This window comes from Rhamphochromis longiceps, linkage group LG12, assembly GCF_057381845.1.
Source record: "Rhamphochromis longiceps isolate RC_006_pf linkage group LG12, R_longiceps_female_GT1.1, whole genome shotgun sequence".
Taxonomy (NCBI): Eukaryota; Metazoa; Chordata; class Actinopteri; order Cichliformes; family Cichlidae; genus Rhamphochromis; species Rhamphochromis longiceps.
In genome coordinates, this window is record NC_140568.1 from 1,334,802 (window position 1) to 1,361,069 (window position 26,268).

Below are 26,268 nucleotides of genomic sequence, written 5' to 3' on the forward strand. Positions count from 1 at the left end.
ATCTCAGCTGGTGGCTGCTGCACTAAAACATCTGTAAACACAAATTTATCCATTTGAGAGACAATAATAATAGTTTTCAGTGTAATCTTAAATAACAGGGTTTGTTTTTGACAGAGCTGGATGGCCGGTGTGGGAATTAACCTCATTCTTCCATCACCTATCAAATTCAAGGCAGCTATTATGACTAATATGTGCGAGGCACTGGTGCACACAGAAATGATATCACACTTGAGTAGCTGGGCCTCTCATTCTTCCTTTAACCGCTATCATTAAGTCATATGTGACTTATGGATTTTCATGAGCCGCGCTGGCTGCAGCCGAAGCCACGGCAGGAGGGCGTACTCACTCATGATCAGCACGAGAAAAACATCTCGAGTCTGATGAGTCTGTAATGACGTGTTACATGATGAATTCTGTGCATGTTAGTGGTTCAGGTATTTCACCGTTTGCTGTTTGTGACACATTTTTGAGTTGGGCTCAGATTTACACTCAAATCAGCCTCAAATATGTTTCTACAAACATAAAGTGAGCAGATCACACTGTATTAGTAACAATAGTTAAATTCCCATCTGAGTGAACATCTGTTATGTGAAATGTTCATTCATGCTAACCACCTCTTACCGTGTCTCCATGTTCAAGGTTCAGAAATGTCCTAAAACAGCTGGACTCATCATTCCTGACAAATGTTAATAAATGTGTTTGTTTGGGGCTACGTCACCTGGTAGTGCCACAAAACACCTTTAACAGCAACACCATGTGAGTACGACCCTGCTCCATGTTAAACGCTTTGTTACTAAAATACTTCAGATTGTATCAGGATTTTGTAAAATATCACATGTAAACATGATCATGAAGCACTGAACAGATGATGAAGTAGGAGCTTAAACAGCAAATTTAACTATGTTAAGGGAAACAGAATGAACAAGAAGAAAAACCTTCTTAGTACACAAAATTAGTGTGAATGGAAAGGAACGGCCTACACAACTAAAACATCTAATTGTAGGATTTCTTTGCGACAATAAAAGGAACACAGGCTGCAACAGTGCTAAGCTATAGGAAATCTATTTCTTTGTCCATTTAGGTTCTTGCAGAGGCTTCAGTGGACAGCAGATTACGTTAGATAGTATTATATCCACGAGCATCTGAAGCATCTTAATTGACCCTTTTTAGTGTCCTTAGAAGTTTCATTGCCAAAGCCACGCAAAGAGACGGCTGTGACAGGACACAGAGGTCATGCCCTCAACACTGTTTTGGAAATTTAGAAGTTTACATTGTGAAATTAAAGACTTTACTTAAACTGGTTTTAACTGGAAAATGAAATGAAGAAATGACAAAGACGCACATACAACACCAACCAAAGAGCATGCACTCAAACCTTAAATGACTGTTCTTACCTCTGTTGTTAAGTTTGATGTTGAGGGGTAGCTGGGAGGCCATCGCCAGCAGGTTTTGCTGCAGGGCATGCTGCATGATCCTCTGCTGCTCCATCATCATCTTCTTCTGTGGCGGCTCGCCACTGTCCAGTTTCTCTCTCAGCTGTTCCAGAGCGGCTGTCTGGACGGCCATGGCTGCAGCAGGACGGCTGCTGGGAGTCATGGGCAGAGCCACCTGCCTGGACAGGCAGCTGGCAATCATGGGTTCCTCTGGAGGAAAAAACCAACAAAAAAGCCAATATATGATCTGTCCCTGCTCTTATACAATATTTACATTAATATACATACTGATGAAAACAGGCTCCTCTAATCACCTGTCCAAATTTCATTTTAACACATAAATGATTTGACACAATAGTTCTTATTAAAAATGTGATCTATAAATAGATCCTCTTTGGTTGCTCACATAAAGAACAAACACTTCATATTTGATACATTGTTTCCTTTTCTTTCTTCCGTGGATTTACATTATAGATGAATTCACAACAATCTGACACATTTGTATTTGTTTGTTTCTATTTACTGAAGTATATTTAAGTAAACGTTTTGGGCTTTGCATTATGTGGCAGAGTATCACAGGAAGGCCGTGCAGCACACAGCCCACCAGCAGCCTGCAGCTGGAAGAAGTGTAGTGAAAAAGTATCTTTAGTGTTGTATCAGTTATTACAGTATAAAACTGACAGGCAGAACAAAACGGGGAGAAATAAAATAAAAGGATTGAGACAAATAGAAAAACACGATGTATCACCGACTGCTGCACCTGTAAGAACAAAACAAAGAAAGAAAAAAAACACAGTACCTGGAAAAGAAAGCGATGAAAATGCACAGATACACAAATCAACAATCTTCTTGTGGCGTGAGAGAGTGTTGGAAGCAACAATAACCCCCCACCCACGGAGCCAGAGGCACACAGACAAAGATCCAGGACATCTCGACCTCCAACAGTACCAATGTCTAAGATGCACATAGCAGTGAATGGCTGAATACTGCAGCAGCCCCACCCACCAACCCCTGGGTAATGAACCTGCCCCCCAAGGCTCCATGTGTATGGTGACATGTTGTGAACCGCAGTGACTATAGTTAAAAAGGCCCACTGCCCACTATAGTAATAATATTAATATATAATATTGTAAAGCTATTGTAAATATGGAGTTGCAGCCCAAAAGAGCAGGTTGGACTCAAGTGCATGACTCAGAAGGTGAAAATTCAGTGCGTTCATTTACAGTGCATATATTTACACAACAACACTATCCAAAAGGGGAATCGTGCTCCAGGGGTCCAGGGAGGAAGGGACATCCATTTGGCTCACGACACCAGGGAAGGGAATCCAGGAATCTGCGTAGGACAAGCACATGGAGGAGAAAGAGCCACAGCTTAACTGTGTACTTCAACATACAGCAAAGAACGGCAGCCAGCCACTACTTTAAGCAGTTGCTGCTAATAAGATCATTGGGATCAGGAGGGTGACTGCCCCAGGTGTGTCAGGTCTCACCCATGCACACAGAGAGAAAGCTGAGCCAGAGAGACAGATAGAAAACAAACCCAAAGAAATCAATCAGGGAGGACTGAGGGACCATGACAGTACACACCCTGCCGGCAGTGGCACTTCCTAATCATGTTTTTATCCAGAACTGGGGCCTGTGGAAGCCAGGACGGAGCTGAGCTGTATCCCTTCCATCCATGGATGCCTCTCCCGTGGTGTCTGAAATCCATAATCCATGTAACTCAGAAGGCAGGTTGCCCATCAATGACTCTGCTGGCGGTGGTGGTCTGAAGGATGGGCACAACGGACTGGAAAAAACACATTTTAATTGGGAATCATGAAAGACTTTGTGGATTTCTATGTTGTGGGGTCATTTGAGATGGGCAGACACATGGTTAACCATGGAATCTAACTCTAAAGGCCCAATAAATTTAGGGGGCAGTTGTTTGTATTTTGAAAAGACGGGTAAAACCATGAGTGGAGAGCCAAACCTTTGGACCAGGACAGTAGATGGCTGCTGGGATTCTGCTGCGATCGGCTAGGTGCTTATTTTGTTCCTGGTGGCACAGGTGGCTTTCAAGAGGCAGCGGCATCTGCGGAGATGCAGTTGGACTGAGTGCTCACCTTCACCAGATCAAAAGAGTGGAGGCTGGTATCCGAGAGATGACTTAAAGGGACATAGTCCGGTTGATGAAGAAGGCGTGGTATGGGCATATTCTATTCAGGCCAGCTGGGAGCTCTAAGTGGACTGATTAGAAGAAGCAATGCAGCACAGGACGGCCTCCAATACCTGATTTGCTGCTTAGCTGTTCGTCTGAGGATAAAGCCAGAGAACAGACTGACCTTGGCATTGAGTGCAGTGCAGAACTCTCATCAGACTTGTGAAGCGAATGCAGAAGTATTCTGCAGTCAGACACTATGTCCAGAGGGAAGCCGGAAAACATGGTCGAGGAGGAGTTGCATGATCTTTAATGCAGAGGGAAACTTGGGCAGAGCAACAAAGTGGAGAAGTGATCAATAGTGGTAAGTACTGCTGTGTTATTTACCTAGAGGAGTTAACCAGTGACAAAGGTCAAGAGCTATATGGGACTATGGGTGAGCGGTGTAGGTAGAGGCTTTAAAGAGGGCATGAAACACTAAGCCATATCATGGAAGCCTGCTCACAAACCCAAACAGGTGCAACTTTTCTAGCTATTCTCTGTTAACCGGAGCTGGCCAGTCGATCACTACTTGCACCTTAGCTGGTTCAGGTTTGAGGTGTTCCATCTCAACAATGTGCCGGAAGAAAGAACCTGTGTGAATGTGAAATTTGTACTTCTCTCACTTAGCCAGTTTGTTTTTAAGGAGGCACTCAGGATATGGGAGTCGTGCTCTTGGAGGGACCAGGAGAAGATCAGGATTTTGTCTGCATAGACAAAACCTAAATGGTTAATGAAATTCTGGAGGACATTGTTCACCATGAAACACAGTGTTAGCATTACCAGATGCTCAAAGTGGCCCAGGTGGATGTTAAGGCTGTCTTCCATTCGTCCGCCTGCCTAATCCACACCAGATGATAGGCATTGCAAAGTTCTAGTTTGATGAAAATGGTGGCTCCCTGTAACAGCTTGGAAGCAAATGCCAGTAGAGGCAGTGTATATTTTTATAACAGTTATTTTGTTCAACCTGAGGAAGTCAATACAGGGCTGCAGGGCTTTGTCTTTCTTCTTGACAACGAAAAAACAAGAACCTAGGGTAGAGGAAGATGATGCCTGCAGCTAATGAGTATTTTTCATCGCCCACCCCCCATTCAGGTTTAGACAAGCTATACAGCTGTCTGGTGGAAAGTGAAGCACTGGGAAGGAGGAGTCATATATTCTATGAGGGGGAGAGATAGTGCCAAATCCTTTCAAAGTACTTCAGCCAGACTGTGTTAAATGGGAAGAACAGATGGGTCTGGAGATGAGGATGGAGGATCAGGAAACGGTAGGGGTGACCCAGAACCAGTGGAGTAAGTAGTTCTTCAAACAAATATAAGAGACGCAGAGAGAGGCGGATCTTATGAGTTACATCAGGAAGTCCATCGAGTGTTACTTGAAGAGCTTCAGAGCCAGAGCGTCGTTCTACCATGGAGTCAGTTAATGCTCAGAGTGTGTGGGAGCAAGTGTGTAATGAGAGTTTTGAACGTATCATGAGCCACGATAGGGAAAAGTCTTCCAATGAAAGAATCAATGAAATTGCCTTTCTGGCTACATTAACCTGCTTCTGTGCTCAGAGGGAGGCAAACGCCACCAAGCTGCATTGGTTGCTCCCCCTTTGTCATCAGATCCCTCTCTCTGCCTCCGGCCATTTCCACAGTATTTCTGCTGAAGGAGAGAGTGAGAGCGTTTCTGTTTCTTCTTTGGTCACAGATGTAGCCATCTTCTCTCATGCACATTGCAATAAAACAATCCAGCGAGGCGGCTAACTCCTTAGCAGCTAACTCATTCTTTAATTCGTCGTTTAAACTTTGTAGAAAAACTCTAAAGGACTCTTGTTCTCTAAAGAGATCAACTGGTCCCTCAGTGCATTTTGACGCTCTCTTCTTAACGAGGAGTGTTCGGGAGAGCCCGATTGTCCTGGAGGGACGTTCCCTACATACACGATGGATGGGTGGCAGAAGTGGGAGGCTGCAGACTGACACAGACACACACTCCCCCTCCCTGAATCCCAACGATGTGGTGATGTGGTGCATAGAAGGAGTCCTGGTGATGATACGAGCAGCAGAGTTCTGGACACATTGAAGCTGATGGATAGATTTTTGACTAAGACCAGAAAGAAGTTGCAGTAATCGACCCGGGAAGTGACCAGGCTATGAAGAAGAATAGCAGCGGCATGCGAGGAGAGAAAAGGACGGAGACGAATAATGTTACGGAGTTGGAAATATGCAGACCGAGTGACGTTACTGATGTGTGAGTTAAGAGATAGAGTACTATCGAGGATGACACCCAGACTTTTCACACATGGAGAAATTCTTGGAGTTATTGATTGTAATAGGAAAGCTATTAGTTGTGGATCGTGTTTGTTTAGAGCCGACCAGGAGGAGCTCAGATTTGTTACTATTGAGTTTGAGAAAATTAGAAGAGAACCATGAATTTAGTTCAGCTACACAGGAGTAAGGGAGGACGGGGGAGAGCAGAATCAGGTTTAGTGGACAGATAAAGCTGGGTGTCATCAGCATAGCAGTGAAAATGGATACTGTATTTACGAAAAATGTGTCCAAGCGGAAGAAGCTAGATAATGAAAAGAAGAGGCCCCAGGACAGATCCCTGCACGCCTGCGACCAGAGGAAAGGGCTGAGAAGTGAAGGATTTAAGTCGAATAAACTGAGTGATTTAAACCTGGCTAGTGGGATATGGGAGAGACCGATGGAGGCGAGCCTACTGAGGAGATTTGAGTGAGAGATAGAATGAAAAGCAGCACTTAGATCGAGAAGAATAAGAATGGAGAGTAAACCAGAGTCAGCTGCCACGAGAAGATCATTGGGTATTTGTATTAGCGCTGTTTCAGCGCTGTGAAAGGGGCGAAAACCAGACTGGAACTGTTCATATAAATTATTGTTAGTTAAGTATGAGTGGAGTTGTGTGGCAACTATCTTTTAGAGAATTTTTGATAGATATGGTAAATTATCAAAATGATTGGGATCTAAGCCTGTTTTTTTCAGCATTGGGGTGATGGCAGCAACTTTGAAGACGGCAGGAACAGTTCAGTGGTAAGTGAAGAGTAGATGGCAGCAGATATGAGGGGAAGCAGAGGAGTGGGGTCTCGCTGACAAGTAAAAGGATTTGACTTACAGATGAAATCTGAAATATCAGTGACAGAGGGAAGTTGGAAAGCAGAAAAACACTGTAAATAAACGCAAAGTTCAGTTTATTTACAGTGAATATATTCACACATCACGCTGGTTCACCACACACCAGGGAATCCAGGAATCAGCGCAGGCGAAACACGAGACACGTTTCCATCAGAGGCAAACAGAAAGAGCTAGAGACGCACTGTGTGGAGGTTTCAGAGCATGTGTCGCGAAATCCAGTAAGAAGTTATGAAGTATGAAGGTTTGCTTTAAGGGCAAGTGACGTCACTGATGATTGCTGACGCTGTTTCAGAAGGTAGCCGAAGTGTTGGCGTGATTTATGACAAAACCCAGTGGACTCACAGTAACTGTCTGTGGTTGTGTTGGCATCAACTGGAGCAAAGCATGCAGCATGCTTTCTTGGAGCCGAATGAAAGGACAAGTGTTCTCCTTTATGGCAACACTTTGAGCTGATCCCTCTCAATAAACATATAATTTAATACTCACAGGGGGATTTTTATTTTGTGTTTTTGTGTGTGTGTGCTGGGTGGGGGTTGTGTCAAGCAACAACACCAGGTCTATGACTGTGATGCAGACAGATGCATATAAGAGAGATAAACATCCTAGCATAACAAATTAGGAAAAGAGCAAATGAAAAAACAGGGACATCAGGTCCTTGAGCTACAACTCATGTTGAGTAAACAATGCAGCAGAAAGCAGGAAATAAAATGACGGTAAAATCTAGTCACCACCTTACACCTTGCTGTTGTCTCTTACCTTTCTTGATCACAGGAACCTGGGAGATCTGGCCACTGTTGTGAGTAGGAATGGGTAGGTGGGACATCTGTATCTTTGGTGAGGACAGAAGGCTTTGGCTTCCCATAAGAGAGCAGTTCAAGATGGCTGAGCCATAACTCTGCCTTCGGCCTTCGCGGCGGTTGCTGTCAATAGCTGCCTGAAGCTCGCCAGGGGAGCTCAGTCCCCGCTTTTCACACTCATACGGGTAGAGGTACTTCATATACCTGCGAAACAGATGCTAATGATTTCCTGATTTTTTGTGACTATTTTGATTATTTGTTTTTGTTTTAATGTCACATTTTTTTCAATTGCTGAGAAAGGTGGGACTAAATGAAGACCCCTCGGCTTACCTCTCATCACATCTGAGAGAAGCTCAAGGACCTGATGTCCTTTTATTTTTACAGTGATGCAGAGTGCTAAAATAGACACACACACAGCTGTGTGTGTGTGTGTGTGAGGAGTGGGACGTTAAGGATCCACTCATCTAAAATAATCTCTGAATTTAACATATTTGAAGAAAGACGTCATATTGACTAGATTTTGACTTCAAAGACAAAGTTTTATAGAGGAAAAGAGGTGATTAAGTAGATAAAAATAATTTTGAAATGAACATACAACAGTGTATATCACATTTATGACCAAATAGTCCTTTTATGTTTTTATGCTGTGACACCCAGCTCTTTCTTTGCAATTAAGGAAAATAAAAAATACATAATAAATCTAAATTTCACTCGTTAAAATAAGCAAAAATAAAAAATAATGAGTTGGTCATCCAGAGTTCCCAGATGACCGGTGAGCTGTTCTTGTACTCACTGTGTTCGGAGAGTGAAAGCTGCACTGGTAATAGAGGTAGGGAGGTTAAGGCCTTTGGTGATCTCCCGCCATATTTTCTTATTGATGACTTCCACTAAGCCGCCTTTTTCTGTAACAAGCTTGTAGAGCATGTAGAGGTCCAACACCTGCTTGGCCATGATAGGAATCCGATTCACCGGAGTTCCTGCAGAAAGCAAACACTATTTTCACAATCAATTCCATTAACTGAGGTTCCTTCCATCAATACGTGTCTGTACCTTCTTATTTATCCCAACCCAGGAAAATGTCTGACAGGAACATGAAATATAACATAAAAGAACGTTTTTCTAAGCCTGATATGTGCACACTGTTTTAGTCATGCATACATGGGAACAGTATGAGTGTTTGATCCCCTGCTGAGTTCATCATTTTAACCACCTACAAAGAAATGAGCAGTCTCTTATTAGCAGATGGAGTTCTTAATCCTGAAAGACGTTCCTGACAGGACAAAGACAGGATAAAGACATGCTTTGGAAGACAGCCACAGGTCAACAATGATTAAATTCAAAGAGATGTATAAACACAAATAGTAAAAAGAGGCAAGCGGAGAAGAAACACTCATTATGGGAATCCCCCAGCAGACGAGGCCTATCAGGATAACCTGATCCAACCCTATTCCACTTTTATTGAAGTGGAAAATTTTAAGATTAAGCTTAAAAATAGAGAGGGCGTCTTCCTCCCGAACCCAAACTGGGAGCTGGTTCCACCAAAAGGGTCTGAAAGCTGAAGGCTCTGCCTCCCTCCTACTTTTAAATATCCTAGAATCAATAAGTAAGCCTGCAGTGTGGCAGCAAACTCTTTGTTGGTGTGATATGAAGTTTTTAAGATAAGATAATTATTTTATCTGAGCTGAGCACTAAATCAGATGAAAAATCAGACAGAAACTCTGTGTAAGGCCCAGGTGGACGATGATAACGAGTAAGACTGAGTTTTACAGCTGTGATGGACGAGGCGAAGCATCAGACTTTTTTTTTCAGAATTCTGACTTTAATCTCAAAATTCGGAGAATAGGATGTTCCCATTTTTTTCTCTTTCCAGTGGCTCTAATCCTCGTCCATAGAAACAAGACGGTATTTATAAAATTGAATACACAGGTAAGGTAACCAAAAACACCCCTGTGTGTTGTAACAGAAACAGGAAGTGATGCTGTACCACACACTCCCCACCATCAACCGGATGCGGTTGGCTCAGGACAATCTGCTGGGCAGCAGCTAAGCTACCTTTGCCCACACAGACTGTTAAGCTATTAGCTTAGGTGTTTCTTTCTGCAGCTGCACTGCTTACAGTAAAGCTATTAAATCCATAAAGACACAATGAGTAAATATGATAAATAGAATCTGCTTCTGTCATGTGTAGGCTGTGTGCAGGCAGGAGTGTGGTAAGGAGGATCCAAAGTGCAGACTCACACAGGCAAAATAACTTTATTGCTGAACATAAAACAACTAGACTGAAAATACTAATAAACTGAAGTAGCAGACAGACAGAACACACACCATCGATGACGGCAATCACGCACAGACAAAGGAAAACACAGGGCTTAAATACACAGAGGGAGCAAAGAGGGAATAGGAAACAGGAGGGAAACAAGGCTGGGGCAAATCAGGGCTAACGAGACAAGGGAAGCAAAACCCGATACAATAACCTGAGACATGAACTTCAAAGTAAAACAGGAAACATAACACAGAGACTCGGACTTGACAAGGGGATACAGCAGACGGGAGACAGAACAACCGAAGAACAGACAGAAACCAGAAAACTAACAAAGAAGCCAAAAGACTAGAAATGATAAATAATATCAAAATCAAAGTTCAATAATAATGCAAAACAGAAAAATCTGGGTCAACGACCCAGGCACCCAAACAGCTTCAGCAGAAAGGTAAAGATAAAGCATGTTAAGATTACACTATGAAACAAGTGTAATCTTATTCAGCTATGTACCACAGGCCTTCAAGCTGGCTGTAGTTAAACCTTTACTCAAAAAGCCATCTCTAGACCCAGCAGTCTTAGCTAATTATAGGCCAATCTCCAACCTTCCTTTATATCAAACATCCTTGAAAGAGTAGTTGTCAAACAGCTAACAGATCATCTGCAGAGGCTTATTTGAAGAGTTTCAGTCAGGTTTCAGAGCTCATCACAGCACAGAAACAGCTTTAGTGAAGGTTACAAATGATCTTCTTATGGCCTCTGACAGTGGACTCATCTCTGTGCTTGTCCTGCTAGACCTCAGTGCAGCGTTCGAGACCATAATATCCTATTAGAGCGATTAGAACATGCTGTAGGTATTACAGGTACTGCACTGCAGTGGTTTGTATCATATCTATCTAATAGACTCCAGTTTGTGCATGTAAATGGAGAGTCCTCTTCACACACTGAGGTTAATTATGGAGTTCCACAGGGTTCAGTGCTAGGACCAATTCTGTTTACATTATACATGCTTCCCTTAGGCAGCATCATTAGAAGACATAGCATACATTTACACTGTTATGCTGATGACACCCAGCTCTATCTGTCCATGAAGCCAGATAACACACACCAATGAGTTAAACTGCAGGAATGTCTTAAAGACATAAAGACCTGGATGGCCGCTAACTTTCTGCTTCTTAATTCAGATCAAACTGAGGTTATTGTACTCGGCCCTGAAAATCTTAGAAATATGGTCTCTAAGCAGATTCTTACTCTGGATGGCATTACCTTGGCCTCCAGTAACACTGTGAGGAACCTTGGAGTCATGTTTGACCAGGACATGTCCTTCAATGCACATATTAAACAAATATGTAAGACTGCTTCCTTCCATTTGTGCAACATCTCTAAAATTAGAAATATCCTGTCTCAGAGTGACGCTGAAAAACTAGTTCATGCATTTATTACTTCCAGGCTGGACGACTGTAATTCATTATTATCAGGAAGTCCTAAAAACTCACTGAAAAGCCTTCAGCTGATCCAAAATGCTGCAGCAAGAGTCCTGACAGGGACTAGAAAGAGAGAGCAGATTTCTCCTGTTTTGGCTTCCCTTCATTGGCTTCCATGAGACAGACACTATCTCTACTTCCAAGATCAGGCTTCAAACTTTCCTTTTTGCTAAAGCATATAGTTAGGGCTGGACCAGGTGACCCTGAATCCTCCCTTAGTTATGCTGCAATAGATGTAGGCTGCCGGGGGATTCCCATGATGCATTGAGTTTTTCCTTTCCAGTCACCTTTCTCACTCACTATGTATTAACAGACCTCTCTGCATTGAATCATATCTGTTATTAACCTCTGTCTCTCTTCCACAGCATGTCTTTATCCTGTCTTCCTTCTCTCACCCCAACCAATCACAGCAGATGGCCCCGCCCCTCCCTGAGCCTGGTTCTGCTGGAGGTTTCTTCCTGTTAAAAGGGAGTTTTTCCTTCCCACTGTCGCCAAAGTGCTGCTCATAGGGGGTCATATGATTGTTGGGTTTTCTCTGCATGTATTATTGTAGGGTCTACCTTACAATATAAAGCACCTTGAGGCAACTTGTTGTGATTTGGTGCTGTATAAATAAAATTGAATCGAATTGAATTGAAAATAAGTCGTTATTTAAAGGTTTGTCATTACATAAAGTACACAGATTAGCCTGCAGAAAAACACCATGCGTAACAACATCTAATCAGACAAAGCTTTAAATGGGTACCCCCTAAAGCAAGATTTTAAATCAGTATATTACACAGAATTTTCATCTGTAGCAACTTAAAAATGAACAGTTACTAAGTGAGCATTCACAGTTAATTACACCTGAAGTTACCCTGAATTTGTGTAATCTTCAAACTAACCATCATGTAAAATCACCAAGACTGGAACTGGCTACAAGCATCTCAACAACATGGGGAGAAAATGACAGCTAGTGCCATTATTCACTGGAAGTAAAATAAATTTACTCTACACAAGAAAAAATGGTAATGAAGTCATAACTGCTGGGCCCACTGTCACCAAGAAAACCACTGTTAACACAATAAGCCATTACAGTTTCAAATCCCACAGTGCCAGTTAGGCCCTCCTGGTCAACAACACTAAAGACACATCGATTGGGAAATGTTAGTAATATTGTCATAATATACATATTTATTTATTTATATTTATTTGTGAGATGTTTGATCAGGAAAACAGGTTTTAGATTACTTGATGCTCCTTTTTCATTTTTGTCTGTTTTACACAATGTTACAACTTTTGGGGGGAAACAGTGTTGTGTGTAACAGGCATGAATTACAAGAAAAAACATTAACATGAGAGAAAAACAACAACAGAATAACAGATAAATAAAAACTTCACAAATATACTCCAGACAAAAAGCAACCTGCCCCCTTATTAGCAAAATAAAAGGGCTCTGATAATAATTTCTATTTGCATTTATTGTTAAGATAAGATAAGATAAGATAAGATAGAACTTTGTTAATCCCTCGGGTGGGTTCCTCTGGGAAATTCGACTTCCAAAAAAAGCACAGCACCGACCAAAGTTACAGTTACAGAACTGTTATATATATATACACACACACACACACACACACACACACACACACACACACACACACACACACACACACACACACACACACACACACACACACATATAAATACAGAGACAAATATAAATAAAATATACGAAGGGGATAAATAGAATAAATAGGAATAAAAATAAAAATACAAGTGAATTGCACATTTCAAGTATTGAGTCTATTGCACTGTTGACTATTTACAAAAAGTATTGCACAAAAGGTATTGTACAGTGAGGTGAAGAGGCACTACAGCTTAGTTGTTCCCCCCTCCTTTGTCCTCCTGTTTCCCCTCCCTCTCCCCTCCAGAGAGGAGTTAAACAGTCTGATGGCGTGTGGGACAAAGGAGTTTTTAAGTCTGTTAGTTCTTGTCTTGGGGAGAAGCAACCTGTCACTGAACAGACTCTTCTGATTGTTTATGGCCGTGTGCAGAGGATGCCCAGCATTGTTCATAATGTCCAGCAGTTTCTTTAATGTCCTTTTCTCTGCCACTGTCACCAGAGTGTTAGGTGTAAAGAGAATAGCTAATTCTTTGTAAAGACTCCAAAGTGGTTGACCCTGAGATAATTAACCTGCATTTTGCTGACAGAGTTCCATTGTGGCCATTGGATTTACCATAATAGTGATCAATAGCTGCAGAAATATAGTGCAAACAACAGCAGTGGGCCCTATACAGTGAAAGGGAAGAAAGCTCTGAAGTATCATCTTAGGTGGTAAAGCCACATCAATTAAGGCCAGTAATTACGGCTTCATTTTGTGTTGATGGCATGTGAATGAATGAGACACTATTAAAGAAAAGATTGATGTTTCCACACAAGACAATAGTGGCAGTAATTCTGAAAGGTGCAGAGCCTGGAGATCACTCTGAGTTAACTAAAGTGCAGAAAAGGCTTTTCATGCAGACAAAAAGTGATTTCTGTATCAAAGATTAAGCTTAAAATCAGGACTCTTCATCCGGCTAAAAAAGCAGAATCAGTCGTCGTGTACGAGTAAATGTTGACTCAGCCAGGGTCATGTTTACTTTGAAACACAAAACGTCCTCCTGATTCACAGATGTTTCATTTCCTCAGACCATCATGGCTGTGTGCTCTGATGCAACGTTACATGAGGTGTTTCTCACTGGTTTATGTGCCAAACAGCAGGATGCTGACTCCATACAGACTTTAACTGAGTTAAGGAACTCAAAGCACGAATGGCTCCAAAGTTCCTGAATTTGAATTAAAACAAGAAAGAGGTGATTGTGGTGTCACTGGTGGGTGCTCTCCTGTACACAGTTTAAAGCCTGTCACCATTTAATGTCACTGGATTCCAGGAAGGACAGCGATGTGATAGATCCGTGCGATGGTAACACACAGCTTCTTTGAAGTGAGACAACAAACATGTTGTCAGATCATTCTAAAATAGTAATCCATGCCTTTATCATTACTCGGGTAGACTACTCTGTATTGGTGTTAGCCACACAGCTGTGACCTGCTACACAGAAAAGGAAGCATACTGGTCCAGTTTAATGCTCAGTGGATAACTTTAGAACAGCCTTGCCAACCTGATCCCTTTGAGCTGCGACACCTGAGCTCCAGATCAGCTGACCAGCGGCTCCTGAACGAGATCCAGGTTCGTCATGGTGCCGTTACACAGAGGCCTCCTCACTGCTGATTTCTCTTTAGACCCTCCTCTTCTGTCTGGCTTTGGTGATTTTTGTTAGAACTTTGATTCAATTTATTTAGAATTTTTTTTATTTATTTCATTTTTATTGTATTCTACTGTATTTTTATTGCTGTGTTCAGCACTGTGGTCAGTGGTTGCTGTATACATAGCACTGGCTTGGCTTGGCTACACACTCCCCTACAGCTATATACACACGTGTTTCAGTATTGCAGTAATGCATGAATGCATATTTCAGAGGGGATTTATAACACAATACAGTTTACACAAAGAAGCCCACAGTATAACTCCACAGTGTGCATGTCTCCCTCTGCCACCTCTCTGAATCACACAAGTTATATGAAACACTTTGAGGATTCAGGTAGAGAAGAAAAGCGATAAGAACCACTCCATTTACCTTTTACTGACACTTCCTGTAAGTTGAACACTGATTTATTAAAATGTGGGTTTGAACATAAAGTGGGTAGTAGTGGAGTTGACCATGAGGTTGATATATATATTGTTACGGCCCTAGCAGGGCCTCTCTCTCTCTCTCTCCCTCTCTCTCTCTCCTGAGGGTGCCTGTGTGGGCGTGTCCCACTACCTCCTGCCTGAGATGCCACCTTTCCCTCCGGCGCAGCTGACTCCCATCAGAAATTAAGGGTATTTAAGCCCAGAGCAGGGTGAGCTCTGGGCCAGCGTGCCATTTGTGTGTGGGTACAGCTAGTGAGCTGAGTGTTTGCGGTGTTTCCAGCTAGTGAGCTGCGCTTTCCTTTTGACTTTTTGCTTTATTTGACCAACGCCTGAGTTTTGTTTGTGTTTCTTTTATGGTGATAACGGCTTGTCCGTCTCTTTTAGTTGAATAACTTCAATAAAACTGTTTTATTTAACTGTTTTGCCTCCCTGACTCCTTTTTCTGACCACAGACGTGTTTCTGACAGAGCCCCTTGGTGACAGCACACAGATATAATAATACTGAAAGCACAACCAGCGAAGAGTTAAAGTGCGTCTCCCCATCATTGTTGTCGCTGTTGTCGTTCTTCTGTTCTGAGTATTCAAAGGTTCAGCTATTCACATTGTGTTTGTTTGTGGTGTCTATTCTACATATTGAGTTGTGCACAGAGTTTGCAATAAAACTCTAAATCCATTTAAGATTCATGATTTTGCTGTGGCGCTGCAACTAGTACATGAATGTGTCTGTTAGTTAACTTGCACTATAATATTTAACCAGATAAATAAAAAACTTTGCAGTGCAGACTTGGTTTGTAAAGTCAGCAAACTGAAAAGTTTAGTCTGCTTTTACAGTGCAAAAAACCCAAACCATGACACATTGTACTGTTTTCATACAATACACGAGTTGTAGAGGGAATTGAATTGTATAGTTAGGAAAAGTGCAGCGACCAGCACTAGAGCCGAGCAGGCCTCCATGTTCCCTCTGCAGCTTTTCATCACTTTATCACTGATTAAAACATGTATCAGTGCCAATCTATAAAACTATTATTTTGCTGAAGACATAGCTAACCAAACAAAGATTGAGGTAATAAATAAAAGCCTCGGCCTTTGTCTGAGGCACAAGCCTCTTAAAACAAGACTTATGTGTTTTCAATACTGAAGGTGTTACATTTGTCTCTGTGATTCCCTGAAAGAGATATAAGGAATAAAGGAGTGTCAATGGAGGCCTTTTGTCAGCACAAATAATCTTTTCAGACTATGTGTCATTATAACACTGAGCAATGGCAGAGCGAGTGGAAGAAATCCAGTCTGCACACAGTCTGACAGTCATCGTCAGTTAATCTCTCAGCTGCTAAGAGAAGAAGAATTTGTAATTAGAACAATGTGGCCATACAGGGGCCTGTGGTAGTGCAGTAATCATCTTTATGCTTGGCTTCATTGCTTAAGCATTCACTATGCACCTCTGAGCCAATAATGGAGAGAGAATTTCTCCTGTCATTGACTTTGTGCTTTTAACCCTTGAAATGAATGATTGATGTCGGGACACAGGGGAAGCAAACTGTTTATCTACTTCTGCTCAGCTCCATAAACAAAGGCAGGGAGGAAAGCGTACAACACAATCGTCATCGTCAGCGTGTGAATGATTTCGTTTGCAGAGGAGGTTGTTGCACTCTTGAGTACTGGTATAATGATATTCTATGTTTTTGTTTGGTCTGAACATTTTTACTAAAGAGAGGACGGAAATATATTTCTGTTGCACTATTATTGCTGCGAAAGCATTCTCACACATTAGTATTTAAGGCTTCATCATTAGGATGTTGTTGAAGATGACAGCATAGGGCAGACACACAAAACATTTCCACACTCTGATGCTGCCCACACAGTAAAGTTCACTGAGTAAATTTCACTCAAACTGAATACAATTGTACTCTAAGAGTATTTGGTCCCAGTCTAAATGGAGTAAAATCGACTCTTATGGCAGAGTCATACTTTCACAGTTAAATATACTCTGTTTAGTGCAAATGTTTTACTCTGCATGATGATAATTTACTCAGTTTAGTATAAAATAAAAACTCCACCCTAATTTCATTCTAAATAGAACAGAATTTTACTCTGAATATAAATAGAAGAAAAATTAACTTTATTTCACTCACTATGTAACTGTATTACAATCATTCACTGCAAGGTTTTAAAGGTACAATAAACAAACCAGAAAATATATTTTTGTTTCGGCAGCCACCTTTATTGTTCAGAGGAAACAGTTTGGTACAGTATAAACTGTGGAATCACCATGACTGTGTGACACCTGTAAATCAAATGCTTTACAGCAGAAAAGCTCTTTGGCATGAATTACATGAGGTCCGTCTCTTTTACACACAACTTGAAAAGCATTGAAATGCTCATTGAGACTGTTTGCAGTGCAAAAGTAATCAGCAATAACCTCTCATCCTTCACAACAACAAGGTGGAAAAACTGGCATTTCACTATGGACCTTTATACAAACAACTAAATCTGCACAATAAATATCTCCATGGTGTTTTGCCCGTCTAACATTTAACAGCTTGGTGTTGATCGGTAGCTGAAGAGTCTCTGCCATCTCACAGCCCCAGTCCAATGCATTTCAAGAAAGCATGTTACCTGGTCCAGTGGTCAGTCTCTTGGGGTCAAATGTCAGCCAACTGAAAGCAAAAGCACTTTGATGTTTTGTTGCCAACATTTTAGTTACATTTTTGAAATTTTTCAATTGTTTTTTCAAAGTGTTTTGCTTCATTGCACCAGCTATGCAACAGTGGTCCTGTTTGAAGCATACATGTTGTCACGGTTCTGGGTCAGTTTCGACCCAGTATTTTGAGTTTTGATTGATTAGTTTATTTTTGAATGTTTGTTGTGGTTTTGGGCGCTATGAGTATTATTATTATTATTATTATTATTATTAGAATTAGAATTCTATGGTTCTGTTTATTCATGTTTAAGGATTTGTTCTCGGTTGTATCTCACGTTTAGTTTAGTTCAGGTTCCATGTGTCATTCTGTCTGTCTCTCAGTGTCAGGTCTGCGTCTTGGTGTAGTGTTCTCGTTTCCTGTTTTATTGTGAAGGTCTGCGTCTCATGTGAGTGTGTTCAGTTTTACCTCTGTCTCGTCTTGTTGATTATTCCCAGCTGTGTCCACCACCTGTGTGTAATTCCCCTGTGTTTCTCTGTGTGTATTTAAGTTGTGTCCTCTGTCATTGTAGTTGCTGGTCCGTCTGTGTTTCCACCCTGCTTCATCTGTGTGTTTCCCTGCAGTCAACCATCATCTGTTTCCGCCCGCTCTCATTCATGTCCAGGTTCGTGTTCTGTAGTTAGTTTGTTCCCAGTTTAGTTTAGTCTTTGCTCCGTTCGCCGTTTGGCCATTTCCTTTTGTGTTTAATAAACCACCCTCACACCTGTACAAGTGCCTGCGTTTGGATCCTCCTTTATTTTCCACACGGCTCATCTCACTCGCCATGACAGTACGGACCAGCCAGATATGGATCCAGCGGCATTCAGCCCACCCAGGGAGCTTCAGGAGGCCGTTATCGACTCTGCTTCTAGATTAATCAACCAGTGGTTAGAGCATGAGGGAGAAGCGAACCTACAACACCTTATTTCCAGTTACCCCTGGTTATTGGACTCACTGCATCCGCTCGTACAGAATTTTGTTCTTCACGAGCTTCACCTTCACCCTCCCGCCGCTACTGCTCGCCCACTCGCTTCAATGGAGGACGTGCCATCCGACCGGCCGGACGAGGAATTATCCGGTCCGTCGGAGCCGTCTCCGAGACGAAAGCGACGTTCGCGCCGCCGGCGCGACACCCCACAGCCGGATGTAGGGAGTAAGCAGTCGGCTGTGGTGAGTGAAAGGGACACTTTTTCTGCTGCGTCAGACTCTGTGACTGTGTTTTCTGGAGCTATTTTTTGTGTGTCTTCTGAATATAACAATAATTTTTCCGTCTCACCCATGGCCACTGCTCCAAAGACTGCCTTTGCTGAGCCCACATTCAGGGTTAATGACTGTGTTCACGCTGTTGTTTCTAAACCTGGAGTTACTGAGTCAAGCACCACGAGTTTAGGGAATGACTATGTTAGGGGAGCCTTTTCGTCCGCATCGGTTCCTTCAGGTAAAGCAATAAACTTCCCCGAAACAGTTTTTCCTGACCATATCCCCCCATCCACACCTTCACCACAAGTTAATGTGGGGCCTGTAACACTGTTATCAGTTCAGCCAGCAGCCCAGCTGCCCTCAGTTCAGCCAGCAGCCCAGCTGCCCTCAGTTCAGCCAGCAGCCCAGCTGCCCTCAGTTCAGCCAGCAGCCCAGCTGCCCTCAGTTCAGCCAGCAGCCCAGCTGCCCTCAGTTCAGCCAGCAGCCCAGCTGCCCTCAGTTCAGCCAGCAGCCCAGCTGCCCTCAGTTCAGCCAGCAGCCCAGCTGCCCTCAGTTCAGCCAGCCACTCCACCACCTGTTACAACTTCGCCACCTGTAGCTCAGTTGCCACCAGTTCAGCAGCCTACCCACTCGCTCATTCAGCCACCATCCTCACTGTCTCATTCAAAGCAGGGAACACACATCACCACAATATCTGCTGGTTCTCTTAAGCTGGCCATGTCAGAGACAGTTGCTCCCTCTAGGGCCTCCCCAGAGGCTGGGTGTCAGTCACCAACCAACTCTGGACCCCTAGAGGTCAAGACGCCAGCGCCAGCAGCCTCACTGGAGAACTCACCAGAACAGTCTCAGCTCTCAGCACCCCCTGAGAGTTCAAGTGAGTTCACCCGCCCGCCTCTGTCCTCTGCTGAGTGTATTGGGGAACACTTCCAGCCCTCTGAGGACTGCATCCAACTGTTGCTGCCTGAGTCTAGCCACTGTGCTGCTCAGTCCCAGCCAGTGTCCACACTGGCAGAGGTCTCAGTACCTGCTGCTTCAGTGTCTGTTTACACTGGAGGGCCCGAGGAGCCGTCCAGTCTCAAGCCATGTTAGCTGGGGGTTCAGGTGAACCCAGCCAGCGTCCTGCCTCGTCGGCTGGAGGGCCTGAGGAGCCCAGCCAGCCTCAAGTGTCGTCAGCCGGGGGTTCGGGAGAACCCAGCTAGCCTCAAGTGTCGTCTGCTGGAGGGCCCGAGTCGCCCGTCCAGCTTAAAGCCAAGTCAGCTGGTGGGTCCGAGGAGCCCGTCCAGCACCACGCCTCGTCTGCTGGGGGTCCTGGAGGACCCAGCAAGCACATCCTCACGTCTGCTGACGGTCCGGGGAAGTCTGTTCAGCCGTCATCTGCTGAATCATCCCCCGCGACTTCTACATCACCGCCTGCAGCATCACCGCCGTCAGGTTCCGCAGCCATCCCGCTGCCGCCTGGTCCAGCCTCTGTGTCTTCATCCACGCCTGGTCCAGCCTCCGTGCCTTCATCTACGCCTGGTCCAGCCTCCGTGCCTTCATCTACGCCTGGTCCAGCCTCCGTGCCTTCATCTACGCCTGGTCCAGCCTCAGCTCCGTCTTCGTCTGGTCCAGCTTCGTCTGGTCCAGCTTCGTCTGGTCCAGCTTTGCCTTCGTCTTCGTCTGGTCCTGCCTCGCCTTCGTCTGGTCCTGCCTCGCCTTCGTCTGGTCCTGCCTCGCCTTCGTCTGGTCCTGCCTCGCCTTCGTCTTCGTCTGGTCCTGCCTCATCTGGTCCTGCGGTTGCCACACCGCCGTCATAGCCAGCTCGACCTGTTCCGCTTCGCCTCTGCTGGCCGTTTTCCAGGCCTCCAAGTTGGCATCATGGCCTTCGGGGACGGCCTGCTCAGTGGCCGCCACTGCCTTCCAAGTGGTCGGCCTCCTGATTGGGTTTGCCTGCGTGGCCGCCGTTGCCGTGTGCACGGCCGGCCTCCAGAACTGTCCTCGTCCTTGTGTTGTCGACCCCCGGGTCGACCCCCTGAACTTTTCTTGGACTCTTGTTGAGCTCTAGTTTGGTTTTGTTTTTGATCTAGTTTCCTGTGTTTGTGGGCTGTTTTCTTGTGTTTTTGGACTGGCTTTGGACTCTTGTGCCCCTTGTTTTTGGTTTCGGTATCTTAGAGAAGCCACATGTTCGGGATGTTGAACTTCTTGGCAACTGTGAACATAACAAAATTGCATTATACATTTGAAATAAACACCAGAACAAGGCAAAGAAAGTGAAATTAATTTAATTGAACAAAATAAACCTAAACAGTTGGTATAGCAGCTATTATAACATCATCCCAAAGCTTGACTGATTCACACCATGAAACACGCAGGAAATGTTGAAGTTTTTTACTCACCGCGTTCCAGAAATGATCTGTAGGTCAGCTGGCCCTCAAAACTGATGCACTTCTGTTGCTCTCTGTACTTCACACGCACAGCTCACATCCTTCATGATATGAAAAGGATATTTTTAAATAATTAGATTTACTACAAATACTTACAAAATTGAACAAAACACAGGCACACACAAAACACAAAGGGCTTAAGAAACATCTAAAACTGCACACTTGTGCAGACTGCAACCATGTATGCTTTTCAATTCGAGTAAAACACACGTGCTTGCTAAACTAACAGTATGGGCTCAAAATGTGGTCATAAATATTTTGTACTTGTAAATCAGTTTTGTATGTGTAAGAAGAATTTGTGTGTGGACTTAGCCAAAAAAACCCTGCAAGTTACAAGTACGAATTTTGACCCTATTTTTCTTCCTTTCATCTGATTGGTCAATGTCATGTCAATCACAAATGTAACGATCTTTTTACACATACAAATCCTGATTTACAAGTACAAAATATTTATGACCACATTTTGAGCCCATATAACAGCAGTACACATACAAGACTCAGTCCATTAAACACACATGCTCCTAACCAACGATCAGGTGAAAACAGTCGTGTATGTGACTCAGTTCAGAGTAAACCACACGTGCTCTCTAACTGAACAGGTGAAACATCCACAAACGTCAATCCTCGATAAAACACACATATTACTAACAGAACATCAGGTAAAAAAGTCAATTTTCATGACTCAGTTTGGAGTAAAACACGTGCTCACCGACCTTTGGATAAAACATTGGTGCACTGGATTTGCTACAAACACACTACTCAGTCAGTTATCCTACCTAAAGCAGCTATTGAGCAATGCTAAACTTAGTTTAGTGATATATACCTTAATGCTGTCTGTGAGTCTAATGACATTAATTTAGCAGAAGCTAACGTAAGTGTCAACCTTGCCAATTATGCAGCATGTAAGAGCCACAAACTCTCAAGCTGTAATGTTACTCACAGACCTTTCAGATAAACACAAATCCCCCATTTCATCCTAAATTCAATCATTATTGAGCACTTTACTCACTTACCTGGCTCACCTCTGACAGTTGTCTCTGTTCCACTGAGGGATAGTGGGCGTGGTCACGCCATATTACTCCATGGGAATTTCCTCTGTTCTTTTGCTCCAACTCTGGCGGCCAGTCGAAATGATTACAATCCAAAATGAGTGAAAATAAAATTAACTCTGGAAAAATTACTCTCCCCATTTTCCTGTGTAATTGTAAGATGGATGATAGCTGAAGTCAAGCGTTTGCTCATTAAGAGCTGTAATTGTAAAAACTTCTTAATTGTTAATAGAACAAAAAAGGAGCAAATAGATGCAAAAGCACAAATATAAAATACTAAACTGTGGAAGTGAAACCTTAAAACAACTTACTGAAATGATGCAATAAAACATGTGTGATGACTTTAACATGTGAAAACCAAGTGAAAGCCAAAGGGAGTGGCAGGGTTAGCATTACGACACATCAAAAGCCAGAGACACAATCCTTTAGGTATTTCATTAAAAGACTTCTTCTGATACATCGAATGAATCTGTTTGGTGATGAAAGTTGGTAGAATCTCTAAATTGTGGATTGACAAAGCATCAGCTGCTAGATGGGTCAAGGTATTTAACTTCCTCTGACGAATCAAAGAAAACCTTTACTGTAATAGATGTTGTAATAGTGTAACAAAATAATATTCATCTACAATTCATCTACACAAACTCTGGCATTGAGTAAACTAAACTTTTTAAAATGTAAAAACACAAAAAACCTCTGAAATGTTTTTAGAATTTTGACAGTGTTTGACAAACTGTTTGAGACATACAGGCAAAAAGTCATGTAACGGCTGTAATACAGCACGACTTTACTAACAACCTGAGGCGTCATGTGAGGTTTGATCCAACATTGAGGTTATTTATATTAATCTATTTTGTTAGCCTTGTGACAGACTGGCAACCTGAGGTGTGCCCTGCCTCAGGTATTCACTTACCCATCCAAATCATTCAATTCTGGGGTTATAATCACTTTTGTCACCTCGGGTCCATAAAATCAAGCAACTAGGCCTTGTTGAAAAAACAGGTTACTGTCAGCAGTTCAGTAAATTCTTCCTTGATACCACCTGTTCATTGAGCCCAGTCATGAAATTTCCTCACTAAATATTCCACAGACAACTGTTAGTGGTATTATAAGAAAGTGGAAGTGACTGGGAGTGACAGCAACTCAGCCACACAGTGGTAGACTGCACAGAGTGGGGTCAACGGACGCTGAGGAGCACAGTGTGCAGAGCTCGCCAACTTTCTGCAGGACAACGCAAAAAATGTCCCCGTGGTGGGATCAATAAAGTCTTATCTTCTTCTTCTAAATGGCTGCAGACCTACAAAATTCACATAGCCTTCAGATTCTCTCTATAACTGTGGATAGAGAGCTTCAGGTTTCTCTGGCCAAGCAGCTGCATTACATCACCGAGCGTAATGCGAAGCATCAGAGCTCTAGAGCCGTGCAGACAAACAAACAAAAACAAAAAACCCAGCCTTTCTATTGGTGGAAAAATGTATATGATATGTGATATGGCAACATGACGTTTGGTTATTCAGGAAGAGGGGCAAGTTTTAGGAGTGACAGCGGCTGGAGAGTGAAAGAAAGAGAGTTTTGAGATGTGAGAGATTTGTGACGTTCAGTGTGTTTGGACTCTAAAGTTAGTGTGTTGTGTAGTCAATGGTTTTGTTGTGTGTGTCAGAACAATGTGGCGACCGCTGAATGTCACAGGTGCTGCTAAAAAGCCAGCAGCGGATAGTGAGGACAGCAGAGAGGGTCACTGGAGGCCCTCTGCACCCGTCTCCCAAATGTACGACAAACACATTATCCAACGTGCGAACAGCATAGTGAAGGACACTCTCCACCCCTCACATGCTGTTCTCCCTCCCTACATCTGCCAGACGGTTTCGCAGCATCAAAACTGTAACGACCAGACAGAGCAAGAGCTTCAACTCACTGATATACACACACACCTCACACACACCTCACAGTACTCATCAAAAGACTCAAAAACAACACAAACAACAATCCACTTCACATTGTCTCGGTCCTGTCTTTGTTTATCGTGCAGTTAGTATTGTATAGTTATCATTATAGTATTGTATAGTCAGTAATTAGTACTTTTTTACCTCTTAATTTTACAGAAATGTAGCACATTATTTATTTATTATTATTTATATCTTTTGTACACTTACAAATGCACCATGCGGGGCTTGTGGTGAAACAGCATTTCGGTACGTGTATACTGTGTGTACTGTGTGTACTGTGTGTACTGTGTACTGACAATAAAGCTCTTGAATCTTGAATCTTGAAAGACAGATTACAGTGTAAACACTGTCTCTAAGGGGAAACAGGAGCAGTGACACACCTGCTGCTGTCAGCCCTGCAGGTATCAGGCTGTGTTGTTCTCCTTTATCGTGGACAGAAATTATTTTTTGGAGCAGCACAAATAATTTGTGTGACTCTTATCTGATGCAGAGCAGCTGATTGTTCTGTAAATAGTTTGAAATATTTATTTAAAAAACGCCTTGGCTGCATTTTTAGTAAATGTCATGGTCCTGGGTCGGTGACCCAGCGCTTTTAGTTTGTTATCATTTTCTAGATGATTGTTTAGGTTCTGTGTTATATTCGGTCTGCCTCTGAGTCTGCGTCTGTATCTGTCTGTCTATGGTGTCTCCCCATCTGTTTGTGAATCTGTCTGTTTAGTTCAATGTCTTGTCTGGTTCCATGTGTCTGAGTTTCCTGTTTTATTGTGAAGGTCCGTGTCGTATGTGAGTGTGATCAGTTTACGTTTCCCCTGTCCCGTCAGCCCAGATTCCTCCCAGCTGTGTTACCCTCCTGTCTCTCATCCCCTGATTACTGGTGTGTGTATTTAAGCCCTGTGTGTTTTCCTGCCTGTTGCCGGTTCGTCTGTGTAACTCTGTGTCAGTCTGTTACCCTGTGTTCCACGGTGTCCTGTTCCTCGTCTGCGTCTCTCTGCTTCTCATCCCGTTGTCATATGCTCCCAGGTCTGTTATTTTTAGTTCTCCCAGTTTAGGTGTCTTTAGTTAATTGTTATGCCCCACTGTTTGTTTGCCACTACACCTCTGTAAATAAAACCACCGGTATCTCATCCACTGCCTGCATCTTGGGTCCTTCTTCCAACTCCACACGGCTCGCCTCGGCAGCCGTGACAGTACGAACCAGCCACTATGGACCCAGCAGCATTCAACCCGCCCAAGGAGCTCCGGGAGGACATTGTTTACTCCGTGGACAAATTAATTAACGCGTGGCTGGAGCACGAGGGGAGAGAATTTCGCCAAGCCGTGGCTAATCGGCTACAGCGCTTGGTTTCTGGTCTCCCCTGGCTGCTCAGCTCACTTCACCCGCTCGCACAGAATTTCATTCTGAACGGACTCCGTCTTCACCCCCCGGCTGCTACCACCCACCCTGCAACTCATGCTTCACTGCCCGGTCCGACAGAGGATGTTCTGCCCGGCCCGTCAACCCAGCCTTCAAGGGGGAAACGGCGCTCACGCTGCCGACGCTCCTCGCCACAGTCGGACCTGGGGATTTCCGAGCGGCCAGCTGTGGTGAGTGGACAGGACAGTATTGTTGGTCTGAACTGTGGGACCGTCTACTCAGGGGTGATGTTCTGTACGGCACAGGACAAAAACTGTTTATCGCCTGAAGCTCAGTTAGCCGCCCGGCCAGAAGCTCAGTTAGCCGCCCGGCCAGAAGCTCAGTTAGCCGCCCGGCCAGAAGCCCAGTCGCCACCTCCGCCACATTCAGCCTCACAATCCAGAGCTCCATTACAGTCACAGCCGGACTTATTACAAACCATGTTACAATCCATAGCTCAGTCAGTAGCTCAGTTGGCAGAAGAATCATCAGCTTTATCCTCCGTTCAGTCTCCAACTTCACCACCGTTGTCATCACAACCATTATGTCAGTCACCTTCAGTTCAGCCTCCTGTTCAGCA

At 43.5% G+C, this 26,268-nt stretch overlaps 2 protein-coding genes across 4 annotated transcripts in view; one reads left to right on the top strand and one right to left on the bottom strand.

The window, feature by feature from the left end:
* Window positions 1-26,268, top strand: part of apba1a (amyloid beta (A4) precursor protein-binding, family A, member 1a) — a 220,984-nt gene that overhangs the window by 74,460 nt on the left and 120,256 nt on the right. The window lies entirely within an intron of this gene.
* Window positions 1-26,268, bottom strand: part of arid3c (AT rich interactive domain 3C (BRIGHT-like)) — a 75,286-nt gene that overhangs the window by 6,257 nt on the left and 42,761 nt on the right. The window contains exons 4-6 of the mRNA XM_085426800.1: window positions 8,339-8,522; window positions 7,505-7,749; window positions 1,395-1,643 (exon numbers count right to left, since the gene is read on the bottom strand). Of these exons, the coding sequence (XP_085282926.1) occupies window positions 1,395-1,643; window positions 7,505-7,749; window positions 8,339-8,522 (678 nt within the window). The remainder of the gene's footprint in view (window positions 1-1,394; window positions 1,644-7,504; window positions 7,750-8,338; window positions 8,523-26,268) is intronic.